The 16,423-nt window shown below is 44.1% G+C and overlaps 1 protein-coding gene across 1 annotated transcript in view; it reads right to left on the minus strand.

Moving 5' to 3' along the window:
• The window catches only part of LOC127610325 (gamma-aminobutyric acid receptor subunit pi), a 66,293-nt gene that overhangs the window by 25,159 nt on the left and 24,711 nt on the right, over nt 1-16,423 (minus strand). Inside the window, exons 3-5 of the mRNA XM_052080317.1 lie at nt 5,100-5,212; nt 4,210-4,277; nt 1,691-1,908 (exon numbers count right to left, since the gene is read on the minus strand). Coding sequence (XP_051936277.1) covers nt 1,691-1,908; nt 4,210-4,277; nt 5,100-5,212 — 399 coding nt within the window. The remainder of the gene's footprint in view (nt 1-1,690; nt 1,909-4,209; nt 4,278-5,099; nt 5,213-16,423) is intronic.

The raw sequence follows: 16,423 nt of genomic DNA on the forward strand, positions 1-16,423 counted from the left end.
CTCTCAAAAATATGTTTTGTTTTTGTTATTGTTTGGTGGCCCGGTGGTCAAGTGTTTAGCGCGTTGACCTCATAGTACAGAGGTACCGGGTTCAATTCCAGCTCCGGCCTCCCTGCGTGGGTTTTCTCCTGGTACTCCGGTTTCCTCCCACATTCCAAAAGCATGGCTGGCTGATTAAACACTGAAAATTGTCCCTAAGTGTGAGTGTGAGCGCAAATGGTTGTTCATCTCTGTGTGCCGTGCGATTGGCTGGCAACCGGTTTCAGAGTGTCCCCCGCCTACTGCCCGAAGACAGGTGGGATAGGCTCCGGCTCCCCCTGCGGTCTTTGTGAGGATAAGCGGCTCGGAAAATGAATGAATGCATGAATGAATGAATATTGTTATTGTTCAGCTCGGTCCCATTTTTTCACATCACTAAAATCCAGCAATGCAACAGCAACACACGAGGTACGCATTGTGTATTGTACGCCTGTGATGATGGAACCATATTTTGATAATATCTCTTCTGGCTCCAAATGAATTGCAGGATCACGTTCCCAAATCTATTGTAACTGTAAAGATTATTTCAACCTTAATTTGTGATCTTAACACAGACCCTTGATTGTGAATGAATCCCTCTGACATTGCTTCATTAAATCTCACCTCTAAATATAAAAAATAAAGGATATCTTAAAATAAAGGATATCTTAAACGGCTTGACTGTGCCTACATCTCAGTGCTTTCTCATGTAATCCCTTAGGCCAAGTGTTGAAACATTTACCAAAGCTCTCACACCTCACACTGTCTCTTTTCTCAGCCCCAATTCCCCGAGGTAGCCATTCCTCTTCTGACTATCCTTTTTGTCCTGTTTCAATCCTACTAGCCTGACTCTCGAACCACTATCCCACTTCACATCTCGGTCTCAGTGAAACCCAAGGACCTTTAGAACACAAAATACATCAAGAAGTAAGTAAATAACATTGCACGTGTTGGCAACACAACAAACTCTCCTTACAGTGGCACGTCATCCATAAAGAGAGACTGTACTGAGTGGGAATACCCAACTCAATTTTACCACAGCAAGATGCTCAGGATAATTTATTCCTCCTTCCCCAAAGCTGACATTAACAACGGCGGAGATGTCTCTGTGTGAAATTTACCCTCTTTTCCAACACTTTATTGTTGTGAACTGCTGAGGTCAAGCCCCTAGAATATACCGATGGTGAGTCAATATAATTCAGGTCAATAGAGTTTCTCTTGTGGAATCTATGGACACTGGAACATCAAAATGGGCTAACGTATACCAAAATCAATGTCAAATCCGATCATCAGTCTAAATTCACTGGCGCATGTAAAATATTGCAATTTATAATCTCAACCCAATATCCAATTGATATGATCAATGAATGCATTTTGCATAAAGGTAATATTCACACATCAATATGCTTTGAATATGAAAACGTAGATATTTTGATTGCCTGAAGCTTTTTCTATCGACAGATCACATGCTTTCACTATGCTTCAATCAATCGGTAGCGGTATTGACTTAAATCCCTGCTCGATAATGACATCATCAACCCTTGTTACTTTGTGGGTTTGAGCCAATTTCTTTTCCCTTCCAGGCTTTCCCCCCTCATGACTTTGCATTGCTTCGTAAAGCAGAGAAGAGACCCAACAACCAATAACCCGGCAGCTACGTGCATTATCTGACCTCAGCGCATAAAGGACGGTCCCATTTGGAAAGATGCGGATCAGTCTGTTCTCCACAGTGATGTCATGAAGAAAAGATTTCTTGGAGTCCACAATGAAAGTGTCAGGCACCCAAAGGAGCTCCACAAGCCGCCCGTCAAGGCTCAGGCTCTTGTTGCCTTCAAACACCAAACGCTCGTCTGTCCAGCGCTGCCGGAGGAATATGGTGGCTGTGTAGTCCTACAAGATTGAGGTCCAAAGGTTAGAACAAAACTAATGCACTGTTTTACCAAAATATGCTGACATGTACCGTAATGTTTTTGCTAACGATGACATTCCTGTGTAGTTTTTTTTTTTTTTATTGGTGGCAATGCATCAAGTCCCTGAGCTGTTCTATGCCTCAAGCATTTGAAACGGAACACGTTGCATCGAGTCAGCAAGATAGCCTCTACGTTTGAGAGAACACAGCAGGGTTCAGGTATCGTGGGTTGCTTTGTGTATATCAGTACTGCAAGTTCTTCTGAGAAGTGTTAATGACTATCGAGCTTCCCACTGTGTTTGTTCATTGCCCATCAAAGAGCATGCTGCTAATGTGAGTAAGCAAATGTTCAGGTAATTGTTTTACATTCATGGGTATAATGTGATTTGTGTGGCTTTTGAAGGGCTTGACGGTGGCAGGGCAGCAGACTAGAAGGGGTTGTGACAGACTGTCACTTTTACTCTATTATTTGGAGGGTAGGATAAGTTAGTTTAAATTGTAAAGGTCAGACCCACAAAATTACAGAAGAAAAATGAATCGCTTCGCTAACATCAATTATATTTGGAAACTCATGATGGATTGTACAGTTGATATTCCCATTGGGCAATTGTAAGCAACATTGGTGCTTATGGAAACAAAATTGTAAAAGCATGCAATTTTATTAATCAATAGACTAAAAAAAAGTTTTTTAATGTGATTTATTTGGGCTCCTGTTTTCAATTGGAAATGAGTTAAAACAGAAAGGAGGGGGGCTGTGTTTCTGATGTTATCGACATTTTATGGTTACGACTAACAATATGTTGTCACATAAAAAAGGCACGCTAGTGTCCTGTCTGATTGTTTCTATTTGATTATTTTATATTCATGGCCAAGAAGTGTTTTTCAGATAAATAATGTGCTTTACTGTATCAGTATAGGTGATTCTTGTTACAGCTGCCGCTGTTGTGAAAGTGCTATTTAAATCAGCATGTATTGTATTGTATTGTATTGTATTGATGTTTCTCCTAATGTTTTAAGTTGTAAAAAAAAAAATAATCCATTCATCTTGAGAACGTAATTTTTGCACATCTGATGTGTCACCCATCACAATAAAAGATTGCTTGAAAATGAAAATTAATCTTCCACTCAACGTCTCGATTTGATGAGTTAGTTGACCTTGAAATGCCCGTTTGCGCCTACTTTGGCTATTCAAATTTGCTGAACATAGGCTAAAATTGAACACATAAAGCACCCCAAACTAGCTATCTGCTGCAAACTTTTCATGCGACGTAAGAAATTAGGAATTCTTGTGAGACCGAAACATCTGTTTCATCAGACGTGGGGGGTGGCTGATATCGGAGAATTTCCCAGCTCATGGACTGGCATGGTCTGCGTTTGTGACATTTGTTGGATCCATGGCCAAATTCACACACTGAATGTTGGAAGGACTTCTAGAGTCAATGTTAAATTCTGTCTCTGGTGGACATCTCTGCAATTCTTACAAGAAATCTATTATAAAGTTTTTGTCACCCCAACCCCCACCAAAAAAGAAAACAACATCACATTTGGGGTGGTCTTTTCTTGGACTACTCCAGGGCAAAACTGCAATAATTGTGCTTTTGCATAATCAATATGAGACTGGAAATCAATTAGTCAAAATTAATATTGTTTGTACCTTAACAGTCACAACATATCTAACTGCCTACTAAGCAATTGCTTTGTTGAATCTTGGTGATGCTAGAATCAGGAACACATTTATTTATTTATTTATTTGTTTGTTTGTTTTGTTTTTATTTAATAAAATCTGTGTTCAAACTTGTTTCTAGACCCCCCGCCCACCCAACCCCGCTCACCCCCGCCAGCATCCCCCACCCCACAAAAAAAAAAAAAAATCAATATCTTGCACAGCTCTCTCCAGAGTGATAAATTCAGCCTTTCCAGTTTCTGTGTAGACAAGCGTGAATGTATTGGGAGCCCTATTTCTCATCACCAAAGAGTTGGAGCAAATAGTATAACGGGATGTGGAATGTACATCATTTCCACTTTAAAAATAATCTAAAGAACTTGTGGGAAAGAAATATGGTACATAGTTTGTTGAGTTGTATTGTTGCATATTTTAATTCGAGTCATGAAAAATGGAAGGAATCAATAGCGCTGAGTTTATCCTTATTATAATGAAGACCAGACACACACACACACACACACACACACACACACACACACACACACACACACACACACACACACACACACACACACACACACACACACACACACACACACACACACACACAAAACCTTACCATATTGATCTCTGAAATGGTGTCAATACTAGCAATGTCCAAGCTCATACCAACAGTCACAGGGCCATCTAGGAAAATAGAAGAAGTAAACAATATACACAATACATCTGGGTGGATTGTGTAATTATAAGTAATGTTAAGCAGTCATGGAGAGTTAAAAAATGTGTGCTGACCAGGGAACATTTCTTTGAAAAATCAAGCCCTTGTATTTAACGGTCGAATCTTGTTAAGAATTAAATGTCAGTTGTTTTCCCTGTATCACCATCAAATGTACTCATATGTAACATTAAGTGTGTGCTCTATTTGGTTCTCTTACTGAAATTACATTTAAATAAATAATGAATATCAACTATTAATTACTGTACCAAGTGTGGTCTACAAATGGTTTTGTACTACCGTATTTTCCGCACAGTATAAGGCACACCTTCAATGAATGCATTTTTTTCAAAACTGTTTTCATATACAGGGTGCACCGCATTATAAGGCGCATAGAATAGAGGCTCCGGATGCATTTTGTATCCACTAAATGGAGCTATGTTAAAGGGAATATTATACAATACAACTTTATTTATATAGAGCTTTCGCAACCGCTGCAGTTGTAACAAAGTGCTTTACAGAATATTTAAAATACTACTTCCAGGAAATCTGAATATTTATCCATATATAAGGCGCATTGGATTATAAGGTGCAGGGTTGGCTTTTGATCAAATGAAATGCTTTTTAGGTGTGCCTTATAGTGCGTAAAATACGGTATCTTTATTTGGCAACCTAAAACATATTGTATATCATTATACTATTCTGACTGTAGAAACAACCTTGCACATAAGATCATACTGTATGGTCATCCCCGCAGAAAGGGTCATTTGTACATGAGAATGTAGTTTCCTTACTGTCAAAGAACGGCCTCAGGTACTTGTTATATCCTTTCATCAGCTTTTGAATGGTTGGAGGCAGAATTTCTCCTTCCTTCATTTCTGCATTGAGCATGGAGCTCTCTAGCAACCTGAGGAGGACAGTAAGAAGACAAAACAGTGAAGAAACCTGCAGTAGTTTTTTGTTTGTTTGTTTGTTTGTTTTTTGTGTGTGTGCCACACTGTGGGGTAATACATTTAGTTCTAGTGCAAATCTTACCAACACCGGCTGAGAGAGGACGTGGCATGAAATGGAGATAAATGGTATTTTCCAATCAAAGAAAAACATGAAGCACACACAAAAGTCTTGTTGAATTGTTCTGAATCACTTTTTACATTTCATAGGATCCACCCATTCACTATGCGCGTGCATTTTAATTGGTGGCTTTCAAGAAATTTGTTGTTTTGTTTTTTTACGTTATCAATAAAGGCTTATTGGAATGTGGGAAGCAAATTATATGGCTTGCAATTGCAATATGCACCCAGTCCTCCCCCCATCTTTATGTTACTGTCAAGTCAAGTACAATTTTATTGTCAAATGTGCAGTATGTGCAACATACAGCACAGATGAAATTTCATCCCTCTCAAACAGACAAGAAAACAAGAGGAGCCGCTGCGGGTGCCCGCGCCGCTATCAAAACTGTCTGTGCGTGCTTGTGTAGAAACTGGGAAGTGGGAAATTCAAGACATTTTCTTGTGGACAAAACGCTCCTGTAGGCAGATGCCAATGACTTAAGAGGTGAATGGAGGAGGAGAGAGTAAGCTGTTACAGAGACAAGCCTCATTCTCGCTCCACATGCTGCATCAGATTCCCATCGCTCACTATTCTATAATGAACAAAAAAAAAATTGTCATATAAAAAAATGATGCAACAGGTTCAAAGTTAAAGCTGCAACAAAGTTAAAATATTAAGATATTCTATTGTGGTCTTGCTTTGTTCGATCAAGATCAAGAAAGCTCCGGGGCCCGACAAAGTGTCCCCCTCCTGCCTGAAAGTCTGCGCTGACCAGCTGGCTCCAGTCTTCACACAAATCTTCAACAGATCCCTGGAGCTGTGTGAGGTCCCATCCTGCTTCAAACAGTCTACCATCATCCCAGTTCCCAAGAAATCGGCAACATCGGAACTGAACGACTATAGGCATGTCGCCCTGACGTCTGTGGTCATGAAGTCCTTTGAACGCCTTGTGCTGAACCACCTAAAGAACGTCACTGGACCCCTGCTGGACCCTCTCCAGTTTGCCTACCGGGCAAACAGGTCTGTGGAAGACGCAGTCAACATAGGTCTGCACTACATCCTCAAGCACCTCGACAGCACAGGGACCTACGCAAGGATTCTGTTTGTGGATTTCAGCTCTGCGTTCAACACCATCATCCCGGAACTCCTCACCCCCAAACTACTCCACCTCGGTGTGTCCCCTACGATCTGCCAGTGGATCCTCAGCTTCCTGACGGGACGGACACAACAGGTGAGACTGGGAGCAACAACATCATCAATACGCACCACCAGCACTGGAGCCCCACAGGGATGTGTCCTCTCGCCACTGCTCTTCTCTCTTTACACAAACGATTGCACCTCAACAGATCCAGCTGTCAAACTCATAAAGTTCGCAGACGACACCACGGTCATCGGTCTCATCAAAGACGGCGACGAGTCTGCGTACCGCCAACAAGTGGAGCAGCTGGAGCTCTGGTGCGGCCGACACAACCTCGGGCTGAACACGCTCAAGACTGTAGAGATGATCGTGGACTTCAGGAAACATTCTTCTCCTCAGTTGCCCCTCACACTATCCAACTGCCCTGTGTCAACCGTCGAGACCTTCAAGTTCCCGGGAATCAGAGTCTCCCAGGACATGAAGTGGGAAGTCAACACCATCTCCATCCTGAAAAGGGCCCGGCAGCGGATGTACTTCCTTAGGCTGCTGAGGAAGCATGGCCTGCCACAGGAGGTGCTACGACAGTTCTACACGGCAGTCATCAAATCAATCCTGTGTTCTTCCATCACGGTTTGGTTTGGGGCCGCCACAAAAAAGGACAAAATCCGACTTCAACGGACAGTTAGGACGGCAGAAAAAATTGTTGGCACCGCCTACCCACTCTTGAGGACTTACACACTGCAAGAATCAAGACAAGGGAACGGAAAATCCTCCTGGATCCCCCGCACCCTGCCCACCACCTTTTTCAGCCACTCCCCTCAGGCAGACGCTACAGATCCATGCGCACCAAATCCAGTAGACACTTAAACAGCTTCTTCCCTCTAGCCATTAACTCCTCAAACAGTCACTGACATAGTCACTCTTCTTGCACCACAAAATGGTACTACAAAACTACTGGTTACTCTAAAATGGTTCAATGATTTTGTTGTTTACGATGATACTAGCGCAGCGTGATATACCGGAGACAAATTCCTTGTGTGTTCTACATACTTGGCCAATAAAGATGATTCTGATTCTGATGATGACGTCTCAACCGTCACACCACATGAGCATTCTTTCATGCAGTTCTTCCGAAATAACGAGGGGCGGGGTGCCCGGGGAAGGCATTGCGATGCCAGTTAGTGTGTGTGAGTGTGCGCGTGTGTGACCCCAGGGAACATGCCTTTTTTTCCCAGTAGTAGAATCAAGTGTAATTGCACAAACATTACTGTAGGTGACAGTGGCACTCCCATTATCAGAGTGTACAGAGTTAAGATAAGACAACCTTAATTTTTTCCCCCACTGGGCAAATTTTCAGTTTTTTAGATCTAAGACTGGGGGTTTCTGCTCCTGTGTTACATGCTTCCCTGCTTCAACACTTCTGATTCAAATGATCAGAATCTGTATCCCGGCTTCTGCAAAGCTTGCTGATGAGCCGATTGAATCAGGTGGCAGGATGCAAACATGCAAAATAGGCTGGAAGGGGGCGCCCCGGGGCACCACTGATGTAAAACATTGTTTATTTATTCATTTATTTTGCACCGTGCATGCACACACACAGACATAAGTAGTGAAATGACTAAACGCACAAAATGTGCAATGGAAACGTATTGAACAAGAATGACAAGAAAGGCACGGAGAGAATAAAAACAATGTTAAATAAAGTTATTCTTTGTTTTAAGTTGATTTTGTTCTTCTTTATTCATATGCCTGCAATTTTATGCAGAGCTGTACTTATAACAATGTTATAGGCAAATGATACTGTTTACTGCATAGTGGTGGCAGAGAGTTGAGGGTGCTGCAAAATATTTTCTTCTTCCTAGCAGAGCATATCAGAAAGTAATTGAGACACACTGGTTTAATGCAACAAACTAAATATACTGTACATCAAGAAAATTGGGATATTAGTGGAGCAATAAATGAAATAGTGTAGAAGTTGGAACTTAAATGAACTCCAGGGAGCAAAGAATATCGCTTTTTTCTTCTAGACGAAGTCATTTCACATCTGTGGCACCAGGTGAATGATGTTTCATGCGTCTACTGTGAGCAGTAACATTTTATATGTTATGCTTTGCTACACAGACGTGGCAGAAGGAGTCACTGTCGATGACACTCTATATTTGCAAATACATCATATCAAAGTTAAGATAAATGGGAAATTAACATCAAATATTTTTAAACAATAAAAAAACATTCTGGATAAAAGCAATCTGCATCATTTGTATTTTGAAAGTAATATTAAAAATGCAATAAATGACTGTTAAATGAAATAGTTCAAAATTCTATCTCTTGTCCTACTTGTCAAAGCCCCATGTGGCCTCCAAGTGGAACCTCTGGAGCTGACAAGCTTCCTCACAGATAAATGCGAAGTTCAGCTTTTAGACCACCTGACTGTGTCAAATAAGCGGAGACAGCTGGTAAGTTGCTCCCAGCACCCTGTTGCTACGCTGCATGAAGTCTCACTCACATGGCTCACAGCCTGTTGTTTCAGCAGGCAACAGTCTTGGATGCTAAAGCCATGATCGTGACAGCGGTGACAGCGCTCTGCCTCTGGCACACTGCATTATCATTCTAGTTCACCCTGTAGGGTTACATTCACAATTATGCTTGCAAAATGCATGAGTAGATTCTTTGGCTCTTTGTTTTTTTTTTTTTTTTTTTTAAACCAAACCGCAGAAGAAAACCTTTCTGCTACAATGTAGTAGAAAACAGTGGCTGAGGAAATAAAGTGGAATGACTGGAAATATATCCTCAATTATGATTCAGTTATGTTATATTTGATGTGCAAGTAATATATATTACAGACTGACAATAAAATGCTGCCTCACAAAACATAATATCTGCTCACATTAGGCAGAAATGGCACTTCATACAATGGCTACATTTTGCCCAGCTACTTTGTAAGTAAAAATATAATTGTGGCATGGTTGAATGAGTGGTCAAAATATGTCATGACGTGGAACGGATCAGTGGGGGAAAAAAAATTGGGCACCACTGCCCTATAGAAATGCACTGAATCAGCTGATTGTAGTGAAATCCTACATCAGGCATGTTCAGCTCCGGTCCTGGAGGTCCAATGTCCTGCCTGTTTTCCATCTCTCTGGGCTGCAACACATCTGATTCAGATTGTCAGATCATCAGCCAGCTCTGAAGCAGCATTAGAACGATCCTGATTATTTGAATCAGGTGTGTTGCTCCTGTGAAAGCTGGAAAACAGGCGGGACAGTGGCCCTTGAGGACCGACTTTGGACACCCCTGTCCTTCATGGACTCCAGCAAGTCAGTTTACGCTTCCGCCATGTAAACCACGTGCTTCCTGCGTTGAATTTAAAGGGACTGCGGGAGTTGCTTCCATTGGTCGTAAACAAGCCAGCTGTGTTCACTCCCACAATGGTGCAAACGCCCATTTCTATCTGTGTGCCTCTACGAAAATACCAAACCTAAGACACATACCGGTACTTTATTCTTCACTTCCTGCAACAGTCACTTCCCTTTAGGTTTAGATTGCTTTTGTAAACAACAAGACTTCTTTATTTATTACAGTATGTGAAGACAGCATGATAAAGAGGAAAATAGATATTTTGTTGTCTTGCTATGGTTTAAGCAGCACAAGAAACAGTAACACACCTGCTTATGCCCACAAACACCATTTCTATTTTTGAGCTGCGGTAACTTTCTACTCCCATTTGAAAGCAAAGTCTCCAGAGGGCACATTTTCCCAGGGTGGAATCTGACAGACCTGACACACCTGCCCACTGGGCTGCCTATCAAGAATAATAAGATAACACACTGAGGGGTCACAACTGAGCTCAGGGCGCTGATACAATCCAGGTGGCAAGCCATACTTAAGATCCAGATCCCAAAAAAACATACCGGTACTTCTACATTTTTCAATGTCATTTATGTTTTCCAAGGCTTCAAAAGATTAAACTGACAATATTCCTCCATGAACACGACATATCTGTCTGGTACACATACAAATTGAGGCATGCTATTATTAATACTTATTAGAAGAGAATTCATTTTTATCCCACAAATTACACTGATTTCAATTTAGAATGTAAATACTGACATCTCGAGGTGGTTTTACATGAGCTAAGCTGCCACCACCAGAAAATGCCTTGCCACCCCAGTTGCCACACTGACTGTTGGCAATGAGTGAATCAATACTGATTTTTCATGTTTTATTAGCAATTTTTCTCATATTGTCTCCATAGTGTGTATAAACATTTTAATCAGAATTCACGCGCACTCGCCCCCATTGCCCCCCACCGCGACTCCAATTCAGGAAAAAACTCAAGTGCATTTCACCTTGACCAAGCAGACCGTAGACAATTGAGTAAGCTGATAGTATATTTGTCATTACTCCTTATGTGATATGTTTCAAAAGTCTGTCAAGTGTAACAACAAGAGCTAACTTTATGTCGCCTACGTAGAGGCTTGCTGCCCGGCTATATTCAATTATATTTTTAAAACATTATATTGTAACGCCTTCCAAGGATCATGGGAAAGATTAGTCAGCAAACTCATGGTTATGTACGAAAAAACAATTGGTAATCGCGATTAGTTGACTCATCGGATCATATGTGAATCGCAGCATATCGCACCAGCAAGCCGCTGCTACTACATAACATCATTATCTTAAAACTTGAATTGTTTAAATTATGTACAAGCATTCCAGACATGTTTACAAATGATGGAGCAACTTCAACTGAAGGTGATATTGTGGCCTTAAAACGTTTTGCTGGAAATGGTTAGGGTGGTTTAAATTGGAAAAAAAAGTACACTCTGCAGAGTTTCACAAATACTATAAAACTGTAAATAGAAAAAGAAATACGGATAAAAGTTTTTTACTCCCTCTCCTTGAGCACCACGTCTTTTTTATGTATTTTTTTTGATGGAGAAGGTAGTGAAATCAGACGAGTAAGATATGGAAAATGTACTGGGCTAAAGAATATGAAAATAAACAATTGTGTTGGTATTTAATTTTGTTTTTATTTATCCTTTATCCAAAACCTTGTGTCTTCCTTAACTCGTATGCATAACTTAAAAGTAGTCAATTGATCTACACAATCAAAATATGGTATGCACCTGAAATAGAAAAAAATGAAAGCTTAGGAGGCGCTTATGATATATCATCATCCTTGTCCATAACATATGTGTATGAGTGTTGTATTGTAGATTCTATCTGTAAACTGTATTTTGTTGATCATGTCTTTATTGGGAGTAAAATAAAGAATAATTATCACAAAGCTTTAGTAAATTAGGATACACTCCAGCACACTCGTGACTGTGTACAGAACAAATGGTATTGAAAATGCATCGTTTATTTTCACTGTGACTCCTCAGTGCAGATCAATAAGAAGGAAATACAAACAATGGCAGCACTGTGAATCAATCATGTTGCTACTGATCAATGAGCAAAAACTCACACAAAAGGGCAAAAAAGCTGCAGATGAACTATTCACCACTTGTTCCTGAACAACAATTAATCAATGTCTTGGTGTCGGTTTTGATTGCTACATTCTTAAATGATATTTATAGGTGAGGAAAATGAGATCACAATACCAATTAAGTAACGTGATCTTCAAATTCACTTTCAGGATGAATCCATTTTCTACTGGAAGGTCCTTGACCTCGACTGCAAATGTGACATTTGAAGCTGTGGTAACTTGTGCACCCAGTGGTGATTTTACTCAGGTATGCTTTGAATGGTCATTTGTTAATCTGACTCAACACTCTCATATTGTTAAGTGTGAAAGTGCATGTGTGGCAAGAAAAATAGTGTCATAACTGTGAAATGCACCTTTACTAAAGAAAATGTGCAGTCGCATATGGCTGTCTAATTAACAAACAGGTCATGTTTTGACAACTGGAATACTGGAGCCAAAAATTGACCTACCTGGGGTGTTTTCTCAGATGTTTATAAATCTGAACTCTTACCATCGAATGTACCGGTAGTTCGAAAAAGACACTGCTCTGAGAATAAGCCCCCGTATGATAAATTGGCATAGTCTCCTGAATGGGCTCCATTCTGCTGATGTCCTGGCTGCCCAGTCTGTTTCTGGCCATAGTATAAAACAAAGTAAAAGATGTAGACCCCATGGTTTTGTCATGATGACTGCAAGGTTAATGCATTCACCAAACCTGACTCCTTCCCGCTGCCTCGAATGGATGACTGTGTCGTTTAATTATGGCTGTACTTATTTGGGAAACTAGTCAGTCGGTGCCAAGTTTTTCCTGTGACAGCCAAAATTCAGGCAATCATTTATCATCGGCCCTTTGGGGATGACTGGCTACTATCAGGCGTTGTGTAAAAAATGCTCTGTTGCCGCTCCTTGAATTGCATTTTCGCAACACTATACTAGGGTGTAAATGTCAGATTTTTAGGCAGCGGTTGTTATGACCATATGGGTCATTTCTGTATATGTGTGCTGCCATGTCCTCTCTCTCACCTGAGTGTGTGAGTGTGTGTATGTGTGTGTGTGTGTGTGTGCGTGTGTGTGTGTGTGTGTTTGATTGAGTGGAGCAGGTGTCGCCCGTTAAGCTTTACCTGATTGTCGATACGTGATTGGTCAAGTAGTGGGTTCGCTGACCTATTTAAACAGCTTGCCGCCTCTACTGTCTCCTGTTCAGCCTTTCCACCATCAGAAAATGTCATTTCATGTTTGAGTTGTCATTGGGAACTATTGTGAACTGTTTTTGAGTAGCAAATTGATAGTTACGTGGCTTGGGTAGACTTTGTTGGCATACATCAAGAGCTGCAGCACAACCTATGTAAATATGTGTGAAGTAGTTGGGAGAACCCCCCTTGTGTTTACAAACTCAGCCAGTCTTATCGCTCTGGCCATCAAACTGCAGCTGGAGCTCCATCAGTATCAATCGACACCATGTACTTCTGATCTATTCTTTTTTTTTTCCATCCATCCATCCATCTTCTACCGCTTATCCGGGGCCGGGTCGCGGGGGCAACAGCTTTAGCAGGGAAGCCCAGACTTCCCTCTCCCTAGCTACTTCTTCCAGCTCTCCCCGGGGGATCCCGAGGCGTTCCCAGGCCAGCTGGGTGACATAGTCTCTCCAGCGTGTCCTGTGTCTTCCTCGGGGTCTCCTCCCGGTGGGACATGCCCGGAACACCTCACCAGGGAGGCGTTCAGGAGGCATCCGAATCAGATGCCCAAGCCACCTCATCTGGCTCCTCTCGATGTGGAGGAGAAGCGGCTCGACACGGAGCCCCTCCCGGATGACCGAGCTTCTCACCTTATCTCTAAGGGAGAGCCCGGACACCCTGCGGAGAAAACTCATTTCGGCCGCTTGTATCCGGGATCTCGTTCTTTCGGTCACGACCCATAGCTCGTGACCATAGATGAGGGTTGGAACGTAGATCGACCGGTAAATTGAGAGCTTCGCCCTTTGGCTCAGCTCCTTCTTCACCACGACAGACCGATACAACGTCCGCATCACAGCAGACGCTGCACCGATCCGCCTGTCGATCTCTCGCTCCCTCCTGCCCTCACTCGTGAACAAGACCCCAAGATACTTAAACTCCTCCACTTGGGGCAAGATCTCCCCCCCGACCCGGAGGGGGCACTCCACCCTTTTCCGACTGAGGACCATGGTCTCAGATTTGGAGGTGCTGATTTTCATCCCAACCGCTTCACACTCGGCTGCGAAACGCTCCAGTGAGAGTTGGAGAGCCCTGTTTGAAGGAGCCAACAGCACCACATCATCTGCAAAAAGCAGGGATGCAATACTGAGGCCACCAAAACGGACCCCCTCAACGCTTCGGCTGCGCCTAGAGATTCTGTCCATGAAGGTTATGAACAGAATCGGTGACAAAGGGCAGCCTTGGCGGAGTCCTACCCTCACTGGAAACGATTCCGACTTACTGCCGGCAATGCGGACCAAACTCTGACATCGGTGGTATAGTGACCGAACAGCCCGTATCAGGGGGTTCGGTACTCCATACCCACGAAGCACCCCCCACAGAACTCCCCGAGGGACACGGTCAAACGCCTTCTCCAAGTCCACAAAACACATGTAGACTGGTTGGGCGAATTCCCACATACCCTCGAGAACCCTGCTAAGGGTGTAGAGCTGGTCCACTGTTCCACGGCCGGGACGAAAACCACACTGCTCCTCCTCAATCTGAGGCTCGACTTCCTGACGGACCCTCCTCTCCAGCATCCCTGAATAGACCTTACCAGGGAGGCTGAGGAGTGTGATCCCTCTGTAGTTGGAACACACCCTCCGGTCCCCCTTTTTAAAAAGAGGGACTACCACCCCGGTCTGCCAATCCAGAGGCACTCTCCCCGTTGACCACGCGATGTTGCAGAGGCGTGTCAACCAGGACAGCCCCACAACATCCAGAACCTTGAGGAACTCTGTTGGTGGAGTTGAGGAGGTCTTCGAAGTACTCTGCCCACCGGTTCACAACGTCCCGAGTCGAAGTCAGCAGCGCCCCATCCCCACTGTACACAGTGTTCGTGGTGCACTGCTTCCCCCTCCTGAGACGTCGGATGGTGGACCAGAATTTCCTCGAAGCCGTCCGGAAGTCGGCTTCCATGGCCTCACCGAACTCTTCCCATGCTCGGGTTTTTGCCTCGGCGACCACCGAAGCTGCGTTCCGCTTGGCCAGTCGGTACCCGTCAGCTGCCTCTGGGGTCCCACAGGCCATAAAGGCTCGATAGGACTCCTTCTTCAGCTTGACGGCATCCCTTACTGCTGGTGTCCACCAGCGAGTACGAGGGTTGCCGCCACGACAGGCACCAACCACCTTACGGCCACAACTCAGATTGGCCGCCTCAACAATAGAGGCACGGAACATGGTCCACTCGGACTCAATGTCCCCCGTCTCCCCCGGAAAGCTCTGTCGGAGGTGGGAGTTGAAACTCCTTCTGACAGGGGATTCCGCCAGGCGCTCCCAACAAACCCTTACAATACGTTTGGGTCTGCCAGGACGGACCGGCATCTTCCCCCACCATCGGAGCCTACTCACCACCAGGTGGTGATCAGTTGACAGCTCCGCCCCTCTCTTCACCCGAGTGTCCAGAACATGCGGCCGCAAATCCGATGACACGACCACAAGGTCGATCATCGAACTACGGCCTAGGGTGTCCTGGTGCCAAGTGCACACGTGGACACCCTTATGTTTGAACAAGGTGTTCGTTATGGACAGTCCGTGACGAGCACAGAAGTCCAATAACAAAACACCACTCGAGTTCTGATCGGGGGGGCCGTTCCTCCCAATCACGCCCCTCCAGGTCTCACTGTCATTGCCCACGTGAGCATTGAAGTCCCCCAGTAGAACAAGGGAGTCCCCAGCAGGAGTACTCTCCAGCACACCCTCCAAGGACTCCAAAAAGGGTGGGTATGCTGAGCTGCTGTTTGGTGCATATGCACAAACAACAGTCAGGACCCGTCCCCCCACCCGCAGGCGGAGGGATGCAACCCTCTCGTCCACCGGTGTGAACCCCAATGTACAGGCACTGAGCCGGGGGGCAATAAGTATGCCCACACCTGCTCTGCGCCTCTCACCGTGAGCAACTCCAGAGTGAAAGAGAGTCCAACCCCTCTCGAGAGGACTGGTACCAGAACCTAGGCTGTGTGTGGAGGCAAGTCCGACTATATCCAGTCGGAACTTTTCTGCCTCACACACCAGTTCGGGCTCCTTCCCTGCCAGAGAGGTGACATTCCATGTCCCAAGAGCTAGCTTCTGTAGCCGAGGATCGGACCGCCAGGGTCCCCGCCTTTGGCTGCCGCCCAGCTCGCATTGCACCCGACCCCTTTGACCCCTCCCACGGGTGGTGAGACCATGAGAAGGGGGACCCACGTTGCCTCTTCGGGCTGAGCCCGGCCGGGCCCCATGGGTGTAGGCCCGGCCACCAGGCGCTCG

This window comes from Hippocampus zosterae, chromosome 11 (genome assembly GCF_025434085.1).
Source record: "Hippocampus zosterae strain Florida chromosome 11, ASM2543408v3, whole genome shotgun sequence".
Lineage (NCBI taxonomy): Eukaryota > Metazoa > Chordata > Actinopteri > Syngnathiformes > Syngnathidae > Hippocampus > Hippocampus zosterae.